This window comes from Trichomonas vaginalis, chromosome I, assembly GCF_026262505.1.
Source record: "Trichomonas vaginalis G3 chromosome I, whole genome shotgun sequence".
In the NCBI taxonomy this organism is placed as follows: domain Eukaryota; phylum Parabasalia; order Trichomonadida; family Trichomonadidae; genus Trichomonas; species Trichomonas vaginalis.
Genome location: NC_067203.1, coordinates 8,936,557 through 8,957,110, shown reverse-complemented (window position 1 = coordinate 8,957,110; position 20,554 = coordinate 8,936,557). Strand labels below are relative to the sequence as shown.

Below are 20,554 nucleotides of genomic sequence, written 5' to 3'. Positions count from 1 at the left end.
CCTTCCAGATAGCTGGTAAACTTTCCCATTTATCTGGCTTAAACTAAAGTCTGTGGGGAACTAACATGTAAAACGGTTTTCCACAGTCTTTAATTTCTCAAGACAAGTGCCAATCATTGCTCTCAATGATTCATAATTGCGAGTAAGATTTGTCATCCATCAAGAGAAATTAAACCCTGCGAAGTGCCAGTTCTAGACTGGTACCTCGCAGGGTTTAATTTCTCACAATAGTAGATTTTTGTGTTTTGATACACAATATCGCATGAAAAAAAAGTTGCTTATATAAGAGGAAACTCTCTATCAGAGGCGCTGAATTCATACATTCGATTCTGATAGAGAGTCCCCTTTTATATAAGCAAATATAAGAGAATCTTTTCTTTTTTGGAGCGGATTCTCAAATATTGAATACTTATGAAAAGTGTATTTTTATAAAAATTTAAAAATAGATTTAAAATTAGATAATAAACGAGATATTTAAATTTATTTTTGAATACTTTTTTTTATACCAAAAGTCTATTTTCTTCTAAATTGTAATATCATAATCAAATTATATTTACAAATATAAATAATTCGATTTTATTTTCTTTACTCTTTAAATTTTTTTGAAAGAATTGTGATGCTTTCTCTATGATAAAATTGAGAAGTTTACACATAATCACTCTTGATCAAGTAAATGGATATTGATAAAACTAACTATAATTTATAAATCTCTCACATTACAGGAAACTGTATCTATAATATTACCTTTAAAAATTGAACACGGGAAGAGTTTAGTGTTCATCAAAATATTTTTGACACTTTACATGTGACGCGACCCTATTTGAATTCTATCTTCATGACGCCGTAAACCTTTCAAAATTGAATGAAAACGGTTGTGACGCCAATATGACGCCGATTATACCCAAGCCCTGAAGGGAGTATATATGTATTTTTGTCACATATTTAAATTTGGGAATAACTCAGCATAGTCTGTAAAATAGTTAAGTACAGGCCATAAGTTATATAAAGCACAAAAAATAGAAAATAAATATTAATAAGGTAAAATAAGATTTGAAAGATAGAAGGGGTTGTTTAATAATTATATATGAGAAGTAAGAGTGCATATTAGACTCTTGTCGGTCAAACTTTTGCAATCACATTCTGATTGCAGAAGATTGTCTCATTGTGGGAGACATGCAGTGACAATGTCTCCCAGAATGAGACATTGTGACCGACAAGAGTGCACAATACACTCTTGTCGGTCAAACTTTTGCAATCACATTCTGATTGCAGAAGATTGTCTCATTGTGGGAGACATGCAGTGACAATGTCTCCCAGAATGAGACATTGTGACCGACAAGAGTGCACAATACACTCTTGTCGGTCAAACTTTTGCAATCACATTCTGATTGCAGAAGATTGTCTCATTGTGGGAGACATGCAGTGACAATGTCTCCCAGAATGAGACATTGTGACCGACAAGAGTGCACAATACACTCTTGTCGGTCAAACTTTTGCAATCACATTCTGATTGCAGAAGATTGTCTCATTGTGGGAGACATGCAGTGACAATGTCTCCCAGAATGAGACATTGTGACCGACAAGAGTGCACAATACACTCTTGTCGGTCAAACTTTTGCAATCACATTCTGATTGCAGAAGATTGTCTCATTGTGGGAGACATGCAGTGACAATGTCTCCCAGAATGAGACATTGTGACCGACAAGAGTGCACAATACACTCTTGTCGGTCAAAGTTCCGCATTCAAGTTATGAATGCGGAACAGTGTTCCATTCTGGGAGACATGCAGTGACAATGTCTCCCAGAATGACACATGCAGACCGACAAGAGTGCATATTACACTCTTATCGGTCAAAGTACGGCTATCTGATCCTGATTGCCGAACAGTACGCCATTTTGGGACATATGCAGTTGCAGTGTCTTCCCAAATTAGAACTCAATAGTTGCAGCCCACTAATATCTTAAATTGTTCGATCTATTCCTGCATACTAGTTTCAAATGAGGAACGTTCTTGTCTCATGCATGAATATTTTCATACTCATTGCATCAATGATCTAACAATTTAAAGATTGCTAAAAACCTAAAGCAAAAAAATGATCTGCTAACTATGCAGGCAGCTCAAGCGCACCAAGGGGAGGCGTTTTTCTGAATTGGGCGATCTTCGTGAGATCTCAGGAGGCGAAGATTCGGAACCCAACCGGCTTCAAGCTGTAACATCTGGCTAGCAGGCCATACATTTTTAAACCGCCTCTAACCGTTCATCTCGACCACATTATCGGCATTCATATATATAATTGAATATTAAGACAAATAAAACCATTCGTTTGATCGAAATTGAGGAATTTATTGGTAAAACAAAAAAATTTAAGAAAAAAGTTTGCCATTTTCTTTGATATTTATATATTTGAAAGCTACCATATAAATAAATCATTAAATTTATCCCATTTTAATATTATGATTATCAAATGCGAAAATTAAAAAAATTATACTGTCTTGATTCGAACTCAATCCATTTAATCCTGACATACAAACCATACCATTATGCCAAAAATATCATTTTTTGTTTCCTTAATAATAATATAAGATCGCTTATTTCTTAATTTTCTTCTATTAAAATTTAGTATTTTATATAACGAATCATTAACCTTCTTATGTAAGATTTATACTTTCACTTTATAATTTGTTCTAATCGAATCTTTTTTTTATTCAAAAATTTTAAACATATTTCTTGATGATAAATGTAACTCCACATTTTCTGCCTATATTTCACAAATGTTTAACATATTTTTACTTAATTTCCTTTAATTTTTTTTATATTTTTTTTTATTCAGTATTAATTTCATATTACTTTATATATCCTAGATATAAATTCCATAAATATATCATTGCATTTAAAAATATGGCTCAAATATGATTCTTTATAGGATATTTTTGTAATACGCCAAAAAACCACGACTTCTAGCCTTCTTATTATGTACATTATTTCTAGAAACAGTCTTAGCCCCTGAATATATAGTTACCAATTAGATAAACAAAATAGCGCCAAATAAATTATTTATGATTATCGACAACACATAGCCATTCTGTTCTAACCATTAGGCAAAATACCCCGACAAGTCAAAAAAAAGCATAACTCATGATCATGTCAAACATCAATAATCTTTTGACATGATTTGTGCAAAAATCTCAATAAAAGCTATTATTGGCATTTACTCATGATATATTAATATATTACATCAAAGAAATCCATAAATAATACCACATCAAAATACAATAAGGCTAATTTCACCTCAAACTTTTAATTTGAACAAAGACACATATTCAAATATAATCACCACATATGGTAGAATATTGCCATATAATTGACACTTGACTTTTACACAAGCTCAAAATCAGCATCCCCATAGGATATTAGGTTTTCGAGAAAACAACACGGGATAAAAGTACACATATATATCTGTCTAATTTCATAAAATCAAGTTGCTATATTTATCTGGAATGGTAAGATTCAACAAACAAGTGTGATTTGGTGTCACTTTTTCGTCCAATAACAAAAATTTAAGGGTAATAAAGAAGCAAAGGATAATGATGGATATACTCCACTCATTAGGGCATCATGGAAAGGTCGTCTTGAAGTTGTTAAATATCTTATCTCGGTTGGAGCTAATAAATTTGCAAAGAATGATAAAGGAAAAACAGCACTTGATGAATCGAAAGGAGCAGTAAGAGAATATTTATTATCAATTACAAGAAAATAATTTCTTGATATATTTGGTTATTATCTTTCAATCATTGTTACAAAAGATAAACCATGAAAAAAAATCCAATATATTTTTTGTCATAATGGCCCTTAATATCTAAGTATTAACTATGAAATTACATATTTATTAAAATGTTTCAATTTATTTTCAAATGCAAAATGATTTTGTTAAATCGGACCCAAAATAATTAATTCTAAGTCAACAAAAATAGGTATCTTCGAGATGCCAATTCGATCTATTGATTAAAATGAAATAAAAAAATCTTGATCTTATCGGTGTGAAGCACCAATGTGATTAAAAAAATAGAACGATATAAAAAAATTAATTTTTTTCCCTGATGAAAAGCGTCCATCAGTATTTGATGGTCCCTTTGGATTTAGGGTTAGAAAACAAACATGACAGCCATAGAATTCAAACAATTGCCCATATAGATCAGAAATTAGTTGTTGTTCGCGAATTAGAAGACTATAAAGCACGATTCAGTTTCTATGAGCTTGGAAATCTTAATGGAGTAGTTACAGCAACAAAAGATGGTGACGCTCTTGATATCAGTTTTGGAGATTATTACATTAAAGAAATTAAATCTTATAATGACAGCTTAATATTATATTTGAAGTCCACTGATAGTGCACCGTTATGTAAATGGAAACCTGGCGTTGATTCTCCTCTCTACTTTACTTATGATTGCGATTTTTACGCTCTCAACCAGTATTCTTTAGAAATGAATCAATCTATTATCTACACAAAGAAAAACATACTTACATTCATCCCGGATTACTCAAATATCGATGATAAAAAAGAAATTGAATTTGAAGAAGATATTTTATCGGTTTCATTAAACTATCCAAGCGCGTTAGTTGTCCTTAAAAATGCTATCGTCAAAATCAACCTCAATCAACCTGATGATAGGATTAAAATGTCGAATCCTTGCGAAAATCTTCATAATCAGACAAATCATCCTTCACCGACTTCTATTTGTGCATCTCGTACAAGCTATATCTTCTTTACAGAAAATATGGCATCTTATATCAATCAAAATCTCGACGCAAGGGTAAATAAAATCAATTTCGACAATGTACCATTCAACAACACAAAAGTTCCAAAGGGATACTTCTCTACGACCGATACCTCCCAGTATATTTACGATTTTGCGAACGAACCGTTCAAATTACCTGGAATTGGCCTTCATTCTACGACAGCAATGAAGATTGATGCCAGGGACTATACTTTCTTCGCAAATGATAAACATGTCTACCAACTTTTTGATGTTTACGAAGCATTTGATTTGTTATCTCGTAATCAAATGAAAGATCTATCGAAGAAGCTTCCTGATGCCGAGGCAGCAACCATCTGCGCCTTCTTCCAAGTCGCCTGGAACAATACGATTCAGAAAACTATACAAAATACCGTTCAAATTACGTATCCTTTCAGAGATATGGCTTTGAAGCTGTTTGATTACCCCGAATTCAGAAGATACATTCTGGACATCCTTACTCTGTTCTCGCAATTGCACTTTTACGTTCATAAAAAAGAATATGACGAAGAAGAGGAAGAAATTGGAGAAGAAATCGTAGAATACGAGCCAAGATACTTCGAAGAGTCCCAACTCGACTCATCTCCACAATCCTTACAGTCTCTTTTGGCTGCTTTGAAGCAACATTATCCGAAAGAACTCAAAAACACGGTATCCAAGGAAGAGTATGAAGAAATAGCGAGAATACAAGAGATATTCCAGACAGCGACCCTCGAAATCCTCATCCTCCAGAAGAAAACTCCTGAAATTTCTCAATTAATCAAATCCAAGAACAATTACAACAAGGATATCATCATAAAGTTCATGGATACAATTCCTGATCACTCCACTCGCCTTATTGTCTACTCATTGCTCGGAGAAGCCAAGTTAGCAATGAAATCTTTCGCATTGACAACAGATAGAAGCACAGAAGTCATTGATATCGTCATCGGATTACTCAAGGCCAACTCTGGTGACTGGGAATTCATCAAAGAGCACGCGGATTCCTTTATCAAGGCAGATCCAATTCGCGGTATGGAAATTCTCACAGATCCAAGGGTAGACATGAACAAGGCAACAGCCTACGTCACCGAGAACTTCCCTGCTCTACAGCAATTGTTCCTACTTGGAACTGTTCATAATTCTTCGTTAGTTGGTCGGTCGACCATCATTGCCAAATTGGCCAACGATTTGTGTACAGCACTTTCATCACTCCATAAGCCTGATTTCGATTATTCTACCGTTTCTTACCTTAAATGCGTAATCAGATCTCCAAATGGACATCCTCCCATTGAAGATATCGAACGCGAGTTATCTGATTACTTGCAGAACTTGGTATCCACTGAATTTAACGAATTAGATAAGACTAAATTGTTAAATAGCGTGGCAGATTTCACATCTTCCTCCCTGAAGATCTCCATCTTCCTTGCTGCAGATAAATATAAAGAGGCCCTCGATATTATATGGGCAAATAACAACGGCGATCCAGAAAAAGCTGCTCTTTCATGCAGAGATTGCTCAAACCCTCCAAAGGCTTTCGAACTGCTGATAGAAAAGGTGAAGGCTGAATTGTCGCAAGAAGAATTCTTATCGGAACTAACGAAATTGTTAACAAAGAATATTGATATTATTGATATTTCTTATGCTTTAGGTTCACTTAATACAAATGCTTCCTTGGACACAACACTCATGTTTGTCGAGCAGTTGTACAGGTCTTTGATCGCAACTAAGAGAGATGCTGAAATTGAAGCTGCCCACGCAGAAGCAGAACAATTCGAAGCACAGTACAGATTGTTAAGAGCACAAGCAGTCAAGATTGCAGTTAATGAAGATGTTGATTGCGAAGGATGCGGAAAGAAACTTGGATATTCTACTTTCGAAAGAACTCCAACAGGTGCTTTGTATCACCGACAATGCATTAATAAGAAATAAATATTTTCTTTTTATTTTAGATGATTATTTCTTATTTTTCAAAAAAAAATCTAAATTTCCTGGATCTTAAGATCTTACGTGGGATATATTTCATGAAATTATCATGTGATTTGGGGTCTACCAGAAAGAAGCAAGGAATCATTTGAGCTTAAGAAGTCAACTGGAGATGAATGATATATATGATTATTCTGTAATAAACAGAAATTCATCAAAAGTGACAGCTCTCAATTTTTTGACATTTGTAAATTCTAAATTGAATGAGAAAAATGAAATAATACTAAGCATAATACAATATTCTAGATTTAATTATAATTAGGAAAAAGTTAGTTTTGAGAGTACTTTTCATAGGCATATAGAATGAAATCTTCTGAAAAATAATATCACATAAACTCATATTATTTTCTAATATATAACTATTTGATATAAAAATCAAATTCAATGATCTTAAAAGCGAAGGATAAACCTCAAAATTTACGAATATAATGAGTGGGAATATAATGCTTATCTATCATAAAACCATATGAAATATCAATTTTTGCTTTACGCCTAATTTTTGACGACAATTAGCAAAAAATGTTAAATGTTAACACTCAGTCCATTTGAATATGAAAAATAAAATTGACTTTGATTAAATGTTTTTATTTATCATGCAATTCTTCTTGCGACCAAAGATTTGAAAAAACTTAAAAAAATAAGATAGCTTAAAAAATAATATACGGTAGTGTTTACTAATAGATGAATAGTATATAAATTCTATTAAAATGGATTTGATCCAAAAAAATATAAAACCAAAAATAATTGTTATAATTTAAATGAAGAAGTAATTTAAAACGATTTTATTTATGATCAAATTTATATATTTTTTTGGATCAAATCCATTTTAATAGAATTTATATACTATTCATCTATTAGTAAACACTACCGTATATTATTTCTTAAGCTATCTTATTTTTTGAACTTTTATTCAAATCTTTGGTCGCAAGAAGAATTGCATGATAAATAAAACATTTAATCAAAGTCAATTTTATTTTTCATATTCAAATGGACTGAGTGTTAACATTTAACATTTTTTGCTAATTGTCGTCAAAAATTAGGCGTAAAGCAAAAATTGATATTTCATATGGTTTTATGATAGATAAGCATTATATTCCCACTCATTATATTCGTAAATTTTGAGGTTATCCTTCGCTTTTAAGATCATTGAATTTGATTTTTATATCAAATAGTTATATATTAGAAAATAATATGAGTTTATGTGATATTATTTTTCAGAAGATTTTGTGTTCTTCTTCAAAATTTTATTTTTTTATTAAAAAGAATCTTTACAAAATATACATTTACTTTAATTAATATTTAAAAACGTGCACTATCAAAAGTTCCAAAAATTCAATAATTTAGCTTTTCTGAGGTGTCACTTTTGATGGATTTCTGTTTACAACAATTCATTCATGATCGTGTGATAAAATCTATTTTTATCTTTTTATTAATTCACCTTTGAAATCGAAAATATTAATCATTAAAATATCATAATTGTCTGAAGTCTTTCCTGTTTGAGTTAATTTTAAAGATACAAAATATTCGTTTGTTTCAAGTGGAAATTCTTTGATTTCGCTTTGTTTAAATTCATAATATTTATCATTATCTAATACAACAGTTGTTCCATCTTCTTTGATTCCTTCTAGCTTCCATCGCCTCAATAAATTCATAGAACCTATAACTGTTGATTGCAAAACATAAGATGTTGGCTTTAATTTATATCCTTTTAGATCAGCTTTTATCCATGAATTTGGAGAACTATTAGTAGAGAAATTAGCATAATTTCGATAAGAATTTATAACTGATAAACTTCTTCCAAATGCGACAGATGAAGCTGTAAATTCTATTTTAATTTCCTTAGAAATTTCTTCATAATGAGATTCATAAGCACAAATAGGTTCATTTGAGATTTCAATATTTTCTCGAAGATTTGAATGATAATTCTTTAATGTTTCGTTATATATAGAAAGAAGAACTCTTTCGAATGAATGCTCAATACAAAAATTATAAATTATGTCATAAGTTTCTCGTGAACAAAATGTAAGTTTGATGTATCTAAATAAGTCAAACAATGTATCATTCTGTTTGCAGATTGATAAAAGTAAAAGAGATAAATGATCTTCGTTGTCGATCTTTAATTCGTCTGAGGTAATGATTTTTTCACAAAATTCATAACCATTTTTTGCGAAATGTTCAATGATATCTTTATCATATAAACAATACAAATGTGATGAAATGAATCGAATGCATTCGTTTTCTGTTATAATATCATTTTCAAAAACTGAAATTTCATACTTTTGAAAAACGTTTTCTTTTGTAATAGATTTGTCTAATTTAACATGCTTTGTATATATTTTTATGAATAATTGATTTCCAAAATGTTTTCCAATTTCAAATAAATCGTGATAATGTGATTCATCTTCTTCAAACTCAAGTTTTCCTGTTTCTAGAAACTCTGAAAGTATGTCAATTGAATCTTCACATTTAAGATATAGATTTGCTTCATATGATGATATCGATTTATTAATAAAACATTTTTCTTGGATTAAATCTGAAAAACAAACTGCAGAAGACTTCTTTGTCTTGATTATTCGACCATTAATATTGATATTAAATCGTCCGTATTCTGAAAGAACGCCAACACGCTTTAATTCTTTGCATGATTTCGTTATTTGAATCATAAAAAAAAATTCTGATGCAAATTTTAATCGAAAATTTTGGGGCATCCGATTATTTTTTCGAGAGTTAAAAATTAAAAATTTAGATTTTATTTCAGGTGTATATGATTTTTATTTTTTGACGATAAATTTATCGTACGCCCCAAAATTTTTGCGATTCACCTTTGAAATCAGAGTTGCGAATTTATAGGCGTTTTCAGATAAATTGCTAAATTATGAGATACACTAAGGTAGTCACAAAATCTAAGTAGTGAGGCTCTCAAAAATTGAACCGTACTCCATACAAAATTTGTGTACCCTCACTACTTAGATTTTGTGGAAATAATATTTAATATCAATATTTAATAAAATTTATAACTTGCTCTATTTCAAATTTTGGAAATAGTAAATCTAATATGTACATCTAATAACAACATGATTCATCACCTTTTCAAGCTCTGCAGTCAATTTTTTGAAATTTGATTGAAATAAATGTAGCAAAAATTACATTTCATTAGGGAATATATGAGTTTCTCTGGAAACAGGCTGATAAATTTTAAATTTTGTCCAATCAACATGAATGCATTGAGAAATTTGGATTGATTTTCTGGTAGAATCTGGAACAATTCAACCATGTATAAATGGATCATGTAATCATCATGAAATGTTAGTGTTAGAGTTCAAAAGAAACAGAATGAGTGGAAATCAAACACAATCTGAATAATTTTAAACGTATACAATCTTTAAGTTTGTATTTTGAATTCTACATATATGATTGTGTAATTCGTTCTTTCAAATTTTCGGATTCAGGCATGTTTTGATAAAACTCATTCCCAAAAACGTCAATTAACAATTAAATTTAGTGTATTTTAAATAGATATACGTATTATATTTTATAAATTATATTAAATTCGCAAAATTTTAAGTTTTAAACAAAAATAAAAAATGTTCAAAATATGAAATTATGCATAGGATATTAAAATTTACATGTTAGCAATTTTTTTGAATTGCTTTCAATTTTCATATTGAAATTTTTAAGATTTTTTCTGAAATAATAAGCAAGAATATCAACCTAAATAATATTAAATTCCATGCGTTAATTTCCCCTCAAAAGTCATTGACCGCCTCTCAATCTAGATTTTGTGAGTACTTTATTATAACAGCTTCTCTTTATGAAAATACATTTCAAATGTTCTTTCAATTTCTTTTAAGGGAAGAAAAGTCTTTCTATTTAAAATTATATCATGAAATGTGAATTGATTAGTTCTGGATATCTTAGTAGTGCGCTAAAAAAAAACAAATAAAAGTAGTATATGAGGGAGGGTTGTGTGACCTTTTTTGTAATCGTAAGAATTCTCACATAATTGAATGATTTTTGAACATACTTCTGAATAGCAGATTTTAAAAATTTATGAATAATTTATAAAAAGTTTTTATTCCTACAATTCCTATATTACCATTAATAAAAAGAATATATTTTTGCATAGATTCCAAATATGGTTCAATTTTTTAAAAAATTTTGAATTCAATGAGTTATATCAAAAATAAAATTCTTGAATAGAGTAAAAAAATTTAAATAATTTATTTAAATATTTTCTTCTGACATTTATGAATAATTTATTTTTTTAATTCGTAAGAAAATGAGTGGATCAAGATTCGTAACCGTCAATCAATTAATGGATGCTCTTTCACCAATTCTTGAAAATGTTAAACAAGTAGATGTTTATTTCGATGATTATGTAGAAAGTTTATATTATAAAGGTAAGTTTAATATTAAACCCATTGCTTTTGCATTTGATAATAAAAGTAGTATATGTTGACGGGTTTTGTGACTTTTTTTGTAAACGTAAGAATTCATACATTTTTGAGCGATTTTGTATCATTTTTTTTACATATGAAGTAAAAAATGTATGATTTTTACGGTTTTTATTCTTACGTTTTTGAATAAATCAAGATTTAAAAATTTTCAGAATCGTAAGAAATTTTCACTAAACCCACACATAATGAAATAAAAAAAAATAAAAAAAATAAAAAAATAAACTTTAAAAATTCATGTCTTACATTTTTTGAATAATTTATTTTTTTAATTAGTATGAAAATGAGTGTCAAGACTAACGACGTTAAAAAATTGGGATTCACAAACGAGGAAATAAAGGATATATTAGAGGAGGCGAGTTATGAAGTTAATAAATATTATTTAAGAAATTGTCAAAAATTCGCGGAGTTATTAAATGATTTAGATTATGATGGAAAAATGAATAAAGATGATGTTATAAATTTCTTATATCCCACATCTGAAGAAGAAAAACCTAAAGAACCTGATGTTTTCCCTGAATATTATGAAGAACGGATTAAAGATGATGAATATGATGAAATTGAAAGACTGGAAAAAATAAGAGATGAAATAGATGAAAAAATTAAGGAATTAAGAGAAGTTGAAAAATATAATGAGAATGAAGTAGAGGGTTTAATGAATATCCCAGCTTCAGAATCAGAAGTTCAAAAATCTCATGAAGAAAGATATAAAAATTACTTTTTGGAATCTACTAAAAATTTATTAGATGGTGAAATAGATGAAACACTTTCAGAAGAAGGCACAAAATTTATTCATAAACATAAGTTACAATTTATTGACGATGGAGATTATCCATGTATATTACTTTCACCTCCTCTTGATTCTGAAAAATTCAAAAAAGCACTGAAAAATGTAACATATGCAACAAATACGATTAAGAAAGAAGACCATGATATTTACACAAATTATTATTTAAATAAATGTACAGGTGTTGATAAAGTTTTTGATTTGTTAGATAAAATATCAAAAGAAACAATTGGTACATATAAAATTTTATGCGATTGTGGTTTCATTATTGAAGATACTAATAATGTTTCATATGAAAGAACAGCACCGAAGGAAGACGAAGTTGAAAGGTCTATACCATTCGTTATTAAGAATATAAAAGATATGAAAACTTATAAACATTATATTTATTCATTTATTTCAGAAAAAATGGAAGCAACCCATAAAACATCATCTCATCATTTTATAGCTATTCATACATTCCTTTTCAAAGTTGTGAAATTAAATAAGACAGGAATTAGATTTAATGTATCAGGGTACGCATTCTTGAGTAAATTAAAATGTATTCGTCACGTCGCAGATGATAAAAATTTATGTGTTCTTAATTCATTTTATGGACTTTAGCCCTGGACTTTAAAAAAAATAAACTTTATTTTTATTTATTTTTTAATTTTTTATTCTTACATAAATGAACAAAAACGGAACAGCTAAAATGAATGATAATCAAATAAGAGCCGAAGGTAGAAGGTTATTTAAACGCTTCTATAACATTCCTGATGGTGTTAATCCTAAAACTCGTAGAAGTTATTTAAATGAAGCCATAGATGCATATGAAGGATTTGACATTTCATCAGAAAGTGAGAGGTTAGCAAGAATGTTAAACGTTAATATTGATTTTTATTATTGTGACCCTCAACCAGAAGACGTAGACATAAATAAGGTAGACTTTCCATTAGTGGAATCAATAATGATAGATCCAGAATTTGAAACAGTAAATATTTTATTAACACAGAGTCCATGTGGAAAACTTCACGCTGACAGAATTACAGACGTTGAAGCACTCACAGGATATAAAGTTTGCCCCTTTTGCAAAGAAGAAGTATATTCTATCCGTGATGACCCAGAAAGGAAAAACCAAAGAAGATTTTTAAAACATTGTGAGAAATGTAAAGAAAATAATGGAAGATTAATTCAAGACGTTCAATTGCAAAACACACAACAACCATATGCACCACATATCACGAAACAGAAGATATATCAATGGCTATTAGCTCACAATTTGCAGGAATATTATAAACCAACAAGATATTATATTACTTTTGACTTCGAAACATTAGAGACTAAAGAAGAACTTCAACTTTCTGAATGTGCAACTTTGAACGCTTACTTAAAACCATTTATGGTATCATCAACTGTCAAAATAAAGCCGCAAACGGACTCTTTGAGTCCTGAAGGTCTTTCAGACCGAAGCGGCGAGGTCGTAGACCGTGATAAAACATTTACGAGGAATTTTTGCTTAACATCAAGTGATTCGTTCATCTCTGATTGGATTGAATTTTTATTTTCAACCTGTTCATTAGTTGCTAAATCAAATATTGAACAATATGAAGAATTAATGAAGCCGCAAACGGACCAAACGGCGGGGACTTTGTCCCATACATTAAATGAAAAACAGAAGGAAGCATTTAAAGAACTTCTAGATGAGGAATTCAATAAAGTGAATATCATAGGTTTTAATTCGGGAAAGTTTGATTTAAATTTAATTCTTCGTGATTTAAACACTGCAAAATGGAAAATAAAATCAATGCTGGGTTCTTCTTCTCAATTTAAGCAAATCATTGTAAAGAAAACAAACTGTCCATATGAATTAAGATTTATTGACATCAGAAATTATATAGCGGGTGGAACATTAGACCAATTCACTCAAGATTTCGGAAACAATAAATCACGTGTTAAATCCTTTTTCCCTTATCAATTCATCACATGGGAGAATTACGAAGATGAATTATATAAAGTGGAACCATTCACTCAAGATTCATTTTATTCAGCATTAACTCAAGAAACAATATCCGATTCAGATTATCAAATATATCTCAATGATGCTAAAAATTTTGAGAATAGATTAGAATATTTTATTCATTATTGCAATAAAGACGTTGAAATTATGATTGACCCAATTGATAAAATTATTGAAGAAACATTTGTTTATAAAATTGACATGCTTCATAATCTTTCTTTATCATCGAATGCATCAATGATTCGTTACGCGTTAGCATATAAGAACTTCAATCCTAACGAAACATATCCAGAAGAAGAAAATGTGGAATCAAGTTTTGAATTAACAAAAAAGTATTGGAAATATAAAATTGATTCATATAAGAAACAAGATGAAAAAGCAGAAAGGGATACTAAAAACAATGTTTCAATGGATGACTATCAATACTATCACGATTTAATCCTTTCATCTAAATGCAAAATGTGTGGTAAAGCGTTTACATATGCTAATAAACCAACATTAGATAGAATCGATAATGAAAAACCACATACCAAAGAAAATTGTCAGTTAATGTGTTGTTATTGCAATGTCGTAAAATCAAATAAAGATGAGATGTTCAACGTTTAAGAATCAATTTAAGAAATTATACATTAAAAAATAATTTACCAATGACTCTAGATTCAGTTGAAGCTTATCACATCTCCGTAATGGAATTACTGGTGGTTTATCAAATGTTCAACATAGAGTAAATCTTAAAGGAATCACGCACATTAATAAACTTTCATATAATCCAGAAACTAAAACTGTATCAAATGAGGACACTTCCAACATTATGACTCATTTCGTTGGTGTTGACTTTAATTCATTATATCCTTCATCATTTTCATCTAATCCTCATGATTTCATTCAATATACTGACCATAAAATGTATATGCCGGGAAGATTGAATGGTGTTATCATTTGTGATACAGCAACAAAGAAAGCAAAAGCATTGGGAATAATTAAGAAGAAAAATACTTTATTCGTGGCTGAAGTAAAGGGTCACATTGATGAAAAATACATTAATGATTACATAAACTTTTTACCGATAATAAGAAACTTAGATATTATCACAGATGAAAAAACAATTGGCAGTTTTATGTATAATTACATGAAATCAAACAATCTACCAGTTGACCAGAAACAGAGAAAATTAACTCAGTTAGCATCAACACACAACCAATATCAACCATTTTCTTCTTATTATCTTTGGTATCTAATAGACAGATTTCATTTTATCATTGATGATATTCAATCAATTTTAACATTTACTAAAAACTTGTTTTAATGAATTTGCGAACGAATTTATGAATGAAAGACAAAAGGCTGAATTAGAAGGAAATAAAGGAAAAAGTTTATTTTGCAAGATTTCACTTAATGGATCATATGGTTACGATGCAATGAATACACAAAATTACGCAAAGACTAAAATAATGAATGCACAGAAGGCACGCGTTGCATGTATGTCAAATAAGTTTAAAAACATAAGAGAAATAGGTGAAGATACGTATCAAGTGATGCTTAAAGATAGATTTTATAGATGTGATACATGTTTACAAGAGGCATTCTTCACTTTAGATAATGCTAAATACTGGTATTTGGTTTTCATTTATGATTTTATGTATAAATGCATGGATGTTAATCGTTTTCATTTCATTGAAGGTGATACTGATTCATCTTATTGGGCTATTGCTGGCGACCCAAATCTTCCTAACACTCAAGCATTTCAAGCAATTGTTACCGATAAAAAATTTTATGATAAAAACATTTACAAATTCGCACCTTTTGATTTCTTTTGTTTTAATGAGAAATTTAAACCTAAATTAAAGAATAAAGCTGAAGAAAAAGCACATGAGAAGAAGTTATTGGGTGTTAGCAATTGAGAAACAAGGTGATAACATGGTTGCTTTATAGCCCTAAGTGTTATACATCATTCAACGGTTCAATTGATGGAAGTGATTTTAAAAAAGATTGCACAAAAAATGAAAGGTGTTAGTTTACGACAAAATAAGCAATTAACACCTAAAAATTATTTGGATATAATAAATGATAAAGTGATTTTGATGGTCAGAATATTAATTTACAACTTAAAAACGGGTCAATGACTCGCTTAACAATCGGTAAGACTGCATTAACAGGAGCACACACTAAGGCTGTATGTTGTGAAAATGGATGTTGTATGCCATTTATTTAATACAATTTAAAATTTTATTTTTAATAAAATGCCACAGAAGAGACAAAAGGAACCGTTAATGATGGTTTTGATACTATGATTCAAAGAGGTGGGCACCCTTAAAACATTTATTTTATTTTTATATAAATGAATAGCGTAGATTTAAAAATTTTGATTGATGATTTAGTACTTAATCAAAATTTTCTTGATTATTACGATTTAAAAGCATATCTCCAAAAACATAATAAAAATATAACGGGTGATGATATGGAATATTATTATCCATATTATAAAAATGCAGTTTTGAAATATCATGATAAAATAATTTCTAAAATTAAAGACAAAATTAAAAATAATGAATATACAAAGGAAAAAACTAAATCACAACTTAAACAGTTGAAAGATTTCAAAAATAAAGTATTAACAGAAGAAGATATTGATGAATTATATAAATTATATAATCCTGAGCCGCAAAAGCAAAAGGAGCAAAAACAAAAGGTGCAAAACACCCAGGTCCTTCAGACCATAAATGATGCACAAGCTTTAATTTATGATTCATTAGTTAAACCATATTCAGCCCGACTTTTAAATGAAGATCAACTTTTGGAATTCATCCTTCAACATAAACTCGAAGCGCGGAAAGTATATTAAACCTTTATATACAGCATATTTAAAACAAATGAATAGAATACATCCAGAATTAATGAAGGAAGGAATGAATTCCAAAACTTCATCATCCAAAATCAAAGCAGATAAAATTAAACCACTTGCAACACCAAAACCTCCAACGACAGTACCACCTCTCTCCTTCAGTTAATCCTTCATCATTCACTTTATTATATCCATTTCAAACATTAAAGAAGCAAAAAGATTTTAAAAAGGATTTCAAAATATTAAATAAACCAATTGACCCAAAAATTCAACCGTTAAAGGAAAAATTTAGTCGCCCTTCATTTGCACTATATCCATATTCATACGAAATTGATCATTTAGAATATTCAAAAGGAAACGTTACTTATTTATTTGCCATTAACATTAACACCAGATATTTATATTGCATTCCGGTGAAAGGGAAAACAGAACAGGAAACAAGAAGAGCTATTCAATACTTACTAGATCATGAAAGAGTAGATAATATAAGGGGTGATGGTGATAAAGGATTTCAGGCAGCTATGACTCATTATTTCCCACAAATTAATTTTTACTTTTCATCCTCTCCATTTACGTTTCATAATAAAATAGTTGATGTGGTAATGAGAACTCTTAGAGATGCGTTAGGGGTTAACGGTCAGATATACTGGGATGGAAATCATGACTCCATCATACAACAGTTAGTATATTATTACAATAATACATGGCATAGAACAATAAACATGAAACCGGTGGAAATGAAAAATGATATTTCAAAAGAATGGGAATATATTAGAAAGCAAATGGAAAGGTTGAATGATGTTAAACGTGAACAAATTAATTCGGGGCTCATGAATTTTAAACAAGGGGATAAAGTTTTGATTCATCTCGATTATGGAAAAACTGATAAATCAATGACAAAAGAAGACGAAGATTTGACACAATAGCTGAATTTGTGAGATATATTAACGGCAATGCATTAGTTGAAGTTGACAATAAATTAATAGAAATTCCGATTTATTTTATTACTCCATTATATTTAAATAATATTTAATTTTTTTATTTCGTAAGAAATGAGTGACAACGAAGCATCCAAGAGTCCAGACAATGAATATAAAAAGAAACTAAACAGAATTAAATCAAAAATATGCTATTACAAAAAGAAGTCGCAATGCGGTGGGGTTGAAAACGATAAAGAGAGGAAAGAAATAATCGAAAAATTAGAAACTTATCGTTCAATCCTTAAACTGAGTGAAGCAAAAATAAAAGAATTTAATAGAATAAATAAATTGATTGGAAGAGATGAATTTAATAAAGATGAATTTTTAAACTCTATCCAAATTTAATTTTTATTCCTCTTCGACAACATCTCTCTTTCCATCATTACTGCATAACCACATTTTCTCAATTTTAGTGGTTTGTTATTTTTAACATGTTCTTGCATCATTTTTATCATTTCCTCCCTTGTTATGATTCGTGGTAAATTTTGAGCTTGTGGGGTATTCATTTATGATAAAAATAAAAATTTAAATTATGCCGTTTGCTCTTTTGGAGCTCCTAAAGTTTGTTTCACAAACATTGAGCATTCATTGAACTCTATACCATGCATAAACTGTCATATAAGGTGGCATGTAATCTTTACTCTGTCCCGTCGTTTGTGTATATCCTGAAACATTATGTGTATGGTTTCCTTCTCCCTGTGTATCGTTCCAGTAACAATTAATAGCAAATTTAACGTCATCTTTAACATCATATCCTTTACCTTTTGTCATTCCTGACCAATCCCAATATCTATGCTTATGCCAACCCGCTTGAGATGTGCTTAAATCTACGTAGTGACTATGTGCAGGTAAATTTTCACCTGAAATCGTTTTACTTCCCCCTGTTTCCTTTGAAGAGTTTGCACAATACAAAAACCTGTCAACTATTTGTTCCCATGCACCAACACCAAACATTACTTGAGGACCTCTTGCATCCATAGATGTATAAATAGAACCTACTGGGTTCATTAAATCAAACATATGAGATATTATAGGATTGTCTCTTTTGAACTTAAAATATAGTGTAACTATTTCAGGTTTCTTCTTGTTTGTGTCAGAATATTTTTTATAATATAATCTTATGTTTTCAGGGTAGGTAAAATCTTGACTATAATATTTATTTCTGTCATCTGTATAATAATATACTATTCTCGTTTTTTCTATTGCATTATATCTTTTATATCTATAAAAATCTAAATATAATGTTTGCTTTTGTTCATCTGCGTGTAGTGTTCTTTCGTCAACACCATAGTCATAATAATATGGTGCTGGAGCTGGGTCAGGCAATGTCATATCTACCATTTCATAAACTCTTAAATATTTCTTTTGTTCGTCTCCATATAAGTTTAAGTAGCAGTTGTTGTCTAATGGAACTTTAACTTGTGTGCCATCATTCTTTTTATAACTTACATACATTTCATTGTTATTTTTCGGAATGAGTTTCCACCGTATACCATTTCTTAAGGACTGTACAAACACCCATCTAAAATATTTATTTTCTTCATTGACAGAAAAGTCACCAACAATAGTTTCAATATTTTTTGTTCCTATCAAACTTTGGTATATTTCGTTAACATATGTTTTATCTGCCTTCTTATTTAACTCATCGTTAACATATTCCTTATCTGCCTTCTTCCCTAACTCATCGTTAACATATGTTTTATCTGCCTTCTTATTTAACTCATCGTTAACATATGTTTTATCTGCCTTCTTATTTAACTCATCATTAACATAAGTTTTATCTGCTTTAAGGTCTAAACATCCTGAAACCCACCCTGTATTGGCTTTACCTTCTAAAATCTTTGATGTCCGTTCATGATACCATTCAACCCTTTCTATAATTTCATTATCTTTTTCATCAACATAAACCAAATTTGCTTTCTTCATTAATTCACTATCAACCCTTTCTATAATTTCATTATCTTTTTCATCAACATATTCCTTATCTGCCTTCTTCATTATGTCATTTAGGAAACCTTTTATGAATTCCTCATTTAAATTAAATCTTCCAATCTTCAAAACTTTAGGAAATGCATTTAATGCGTAATATCTTTGTTCTTCTGGTGGAATTGATGTTATATCATCCGTTATTCCTTTAATTTTAGAATTCATAAATAAAATTTCTTTTATATTTGATATCACCGCACCACCTTTGCAAACGAATTCAAAATGGTCATTTTTCAATACTATCTCCAAATCTCCATATTTCAACCTTTGCGTTTGTTCTGCCGTCTTTGAATTATATGCATATGTGGCGTATGTAATGGTCTGTGGTTGCTGTTGTTGTTGTTGTTTAATCATTTATTACGATTTAAAAATAAATATTTAATCTGTTATCTCATCACCTATTTTTTCTATTTGAAATTGCCATAATATTTCATTCATAAATTCTAAATCACAATCAAATAGGTCAGTTATTCTAAATTTAATATTTGATAAATCTTTTGAATGAAGAATAAATGAATTCCCGGATAATTGAAATGGATATGATAAAGAAAATGTGTTTAAGTTGATGGATAAAATGTTTTGTATTGATGGGTAAGAGTTAGGGTCTAATGTTTGATGTGAAAATCTCATTGGGGTATTAACTTTATCACATTTGATTAAAATGAAATTGGAACCAGTGTCAGAATACAAAACATCCCCAGCATCTTTTTCAAAATTTAATATCCCCAACAATGAACGAAGACGAGGAGT

The 20,554-nt window shown here is 29.7% G+C and overlaps 6 protein-coding genes across 6 annotated transcripts, besides 4 other annotated features; 3 read left to right on the top strand and 3 right to left on the bottom strand.

Moving 5' to 3' along the window:
* Positions 1 to 4,098: 4,098 nt before the first annotated feature.
* TVAGG3_0954860 (CNH domain containing family) lies at positions 4,099 to 6,705 on the top strand (the record flags this gene model as incomplete). The annotated part of the gene is made up of 1 exon (XM_001316046.2): positions 4,099 to 6,705. The coding sequence occupies one exon, from the start codon at positions 4,099 to 4,101 to the stop codon at positions 6,703 to 6,705; it is 2,607 nt and encodes an 868-aa protein (XP_001316081.1).
* Positions 6,706 to 6,896: 191 nt separating this feature from the next.
* Positions 6,897 to 6,933: a mobile genetic element.
* Positions 6,934 to 8,107: 1,174 nt separating this feature from the next.
* Positions 8,108 to 8,145: a mobile genetic element.
* Positions 8,146 to 8,177: 32 nt separating this feature from the next.
* Positions 8,178 to 9,467, bottom strand: TVAGG3_0954830 (protein ubiquitination; the record flags this gene model as incomplete). The annotated part of the gene is made up of 1 exon (XM_001316047.2): positions 8,178 to 9,467. The coding sequence occupies one exon, from the start codon at positions 9,465 to 9,467 to the stop codon at positions 8,178 to 8,180; it is 1,290 nt and encodes a 429-aa protein (XP_001316082.1).
* Positions 9,468 to 11,528: 2,061 nt separating this feature from the next.
* Positions 11,529 to 11,845: a mobile genetic element.
* Positions 11,728 to 18,873: a mobile genetic element.
* Positions 12,668 to 14,151, top strand: TVAGG3_0954810 (DNA/RNA polymerase superfamily; the record flags this gene model as incomplete). The annotated part of the gene is made up of 1 exon (XM_051253327.1): positions 12,668 to 14,151. A coding segment is annotated over one exon (1,484 nt), but the record flags the coding sequence as incomplete, so codon positions are not given.
* Positions 17,891 to 18,163, top strand: TVAGG3_0954800 (uncharacterized protein; the record flags this gene model as incomplete). The annotated part of the gene is made up of 1 exon (XM_051253326.1): positions 17,891 to 18,163. One exon carries the CDS (start codon positions 17,891 to 17,893, stop codon positions 18,161 to 18,163), a length of 273 nt encoding a protein of 90 aa, XP_051078900.1.
* Positions 18,404 to 18,796, bottom strand: TVAGG3_0954790 (phage tail repeat-like family; the record flags this gene model as incomplete). Its single annotated transcript, XM_051253325.1, has 1 exon — positions 18,404 to 18,796. One exon carries the CDS (start codon positions 18,794 to 18,796, stop codon positions 18,404 to 18,406), a length of 393 nt encoding a protein of 130 aa, XP_051078899.1.
* A 665-nt stretch (positions 18,874 to 19,538) lies between the features above and the next one.
* Positions 19,539 to 20,158, bottom strand: TVAGG3_0954770 (uncharacterized protein; the record flags this gene model as incomplete). Its single annotated transcript, XM_051253324.1, has 1 exon — positions 19,539 to 20,158. A coding segment is annotated over one exon (620 nt), but the record flags the coding sequence as incomplete, so codon positions are not given.
* Positions 20,159 to 20,554: the final 396 nt, after the last annotated feature.